This window comes from Tigriopus californicus, chromosome 6, assembly GCF_007210705.1.
Source record: "Tigriopus californicus strain San Diego chromosome 6, Tcal_SD_v2.1, whole genome shotgun sequence".
Classification (NCBI taxonomy): domain Eukaryota; kingdom Metazoa; phylum Arthropoda; class Copepoda; order Harpacticoida; family Harpacticidae; genus Tigriopus; species Tigriopus californicus.
The window spans coordinates 5,141,067-5,142,745 of record NC_081445.1 but is presented as its reverse complement, the minus strand read 5'-3'; the positions used below and the strand labels follow the sequence as shown (position 1 = coordinate 5,142,745).

Sequence of the window (1,679 nt, the reverse complement as noted above, 5' to 3'; positions counted from 1 at the left end):
TACCGAAAAAGCGGCTTTTCAGGTGATGTGTCCGATTTTTTATGCCCTTAAAAAGTCCTTTAAAGTCAAAAGTAGGGTCGCCCCAATACCTTTCTTGGCTGTTTTCATGCTAAGTTGGAAAGTATGGATCAAATTTATTTGATTTAAATCGTCATCAAAAATGATAGTTTTCAACAATGGGTATTCAAGTTGATAAAGTTAACTTGGGTTAAGGAACTCTTGTTTCCTGTTTTGTTTTTGTTTAGTGCTCCAGCAAAACACACATCTCGTTATTCTTTTCCAATTCGTAAGGAAGCAATATCAATTTTAGAGAGCTAGCCAGATGGCAACAAGAATTGGGCGGAAAAGATTCATTGTCGGGGGCAAAAGCGCCCTTTAATAATGTTTGAAATGCAATCGGTATTATTTGAAGTGACCTACTCCTCTTATTTTAAAACTCGAAAGTAACCGATTGAATGATTTACGATCAAAAAATCAATGCTCTTCCAACGAACGTGAGTCGTATTTTAAGTTGGAGGGTTGTGCTAAATCTGGTTCCTCGTTCATTTCCAGAAATCCCTGATTGACATGTATTCCGAGGTTCTTGATGAGCTGAGCGGCTACGATACCTCATACAATACTGCAGACCATCTTCCACGGTTAGTAAGCATCCTCGTGTCTTAACATTTTGTTGCCTCTCATTTATGAATAGGGTTGAAACTGGCGTTTTGTCTACAGGGTGGTCGTAGTCGGTGATCAGTCCTCCGGAAAGACGTCTGTCCTAGAAATGGTGGCTCAAGCTCGGATCTTTCCCCGAGGTGCAGGTAAGACGAACACGAAAACAAAGCACGGAGGATCCGCGACCAAGATGTCCACCTCGAACCCGCCATTGCTTGTTTTAGGTGAAATGATGACCCGATCACCAGTGAAAGTCACGCTTAGCGAGGGTCCCTATCACATTGCGCAATTCAAAGATTCCTCCAGAGAGTTTGACCTAAGTAAAGAATCCGATTTGGCAGACCTCCGCCATGAGGTTGAGATCCGGATGTTGAACTCGGTAAGACGGGACTTGAAAGCAATGAATTTCGGGTGGAGAGGGAGGATGCTATTTATAGCGTTGTTGTATGCTTTGGATTGCTTTAGGTTAGAAATGGTTTGACCGTGTCAAAAGATGTGATATCGATGACGGTGAAAGGCCCTGGCCTCCAACGAATGGTGCTTGTGGATTTGCCGGGAATCATCAGCGTAAGCGAATACAACATGATAGGGTTGTTCCAATTCAGAGCCCAATGTTGAACCAGACATTGCTTTTAATGCTTCCAACGAATACGTTTTGGACAGTTTCTTGAGGAATATGTCACTGGAATGAATATGTTTGATGTGAGAAAATATCTCAATGGCTCTTATGTGCTACCTCATAAGGGAAAATCCCTCACACCCCAAGTAGACTTGACTGTTTTCCTTTCGGAAAGCCATTGTTATTATTTGCACCCATTTGAAGGGCGTGCATATGATTGCCAAACATACTGCAGAGGCCAATGTCTAAACCCATTTTGGGTACTTGACCCCAATACCGCTTCAATTGAATCACGAATCTGGCAGGTAAATGCGATTCAAATTAGTTTAGCTATTTACAAAATGGAAGGAACGTTTTCCATCCAACTTGTAACTCGTCATTGCTCAAGCCCAACATTTGTACA

At 42.1% G+C, this 1,679-nt stretch overlaps 1 protein-coding gene across 1 annotated transcript in view; it reads left to right on the top strand.

Annotated features, from left to right (window-relative positions):
• Positions 1-1,679, top strand: part of LOC131882452 (dynamin-like 120 kDa protein, mitochondrial) — a 15,821-nt gene that overhangs the window by 5,789 nt on the left and 8,353 nt on the right. Inside the window, exons 9-12 of the mRNA XM_059229597.1 lie at positions 553-638; positions 718-803; positions 882-1,036; positions 1,123-1,224. Of these exons, the coding sequence (XP_059085580.1) occupies positions 553-638; positions 718-803; positions 882-1,036; positions 1,123-1,224 (429 nt within the window). The remainder of the gene's footprint in view (positions 1-552; positions 639-717; positions 804-881; positions 1,037-1,122; positions 1,225-1,679) is intronic.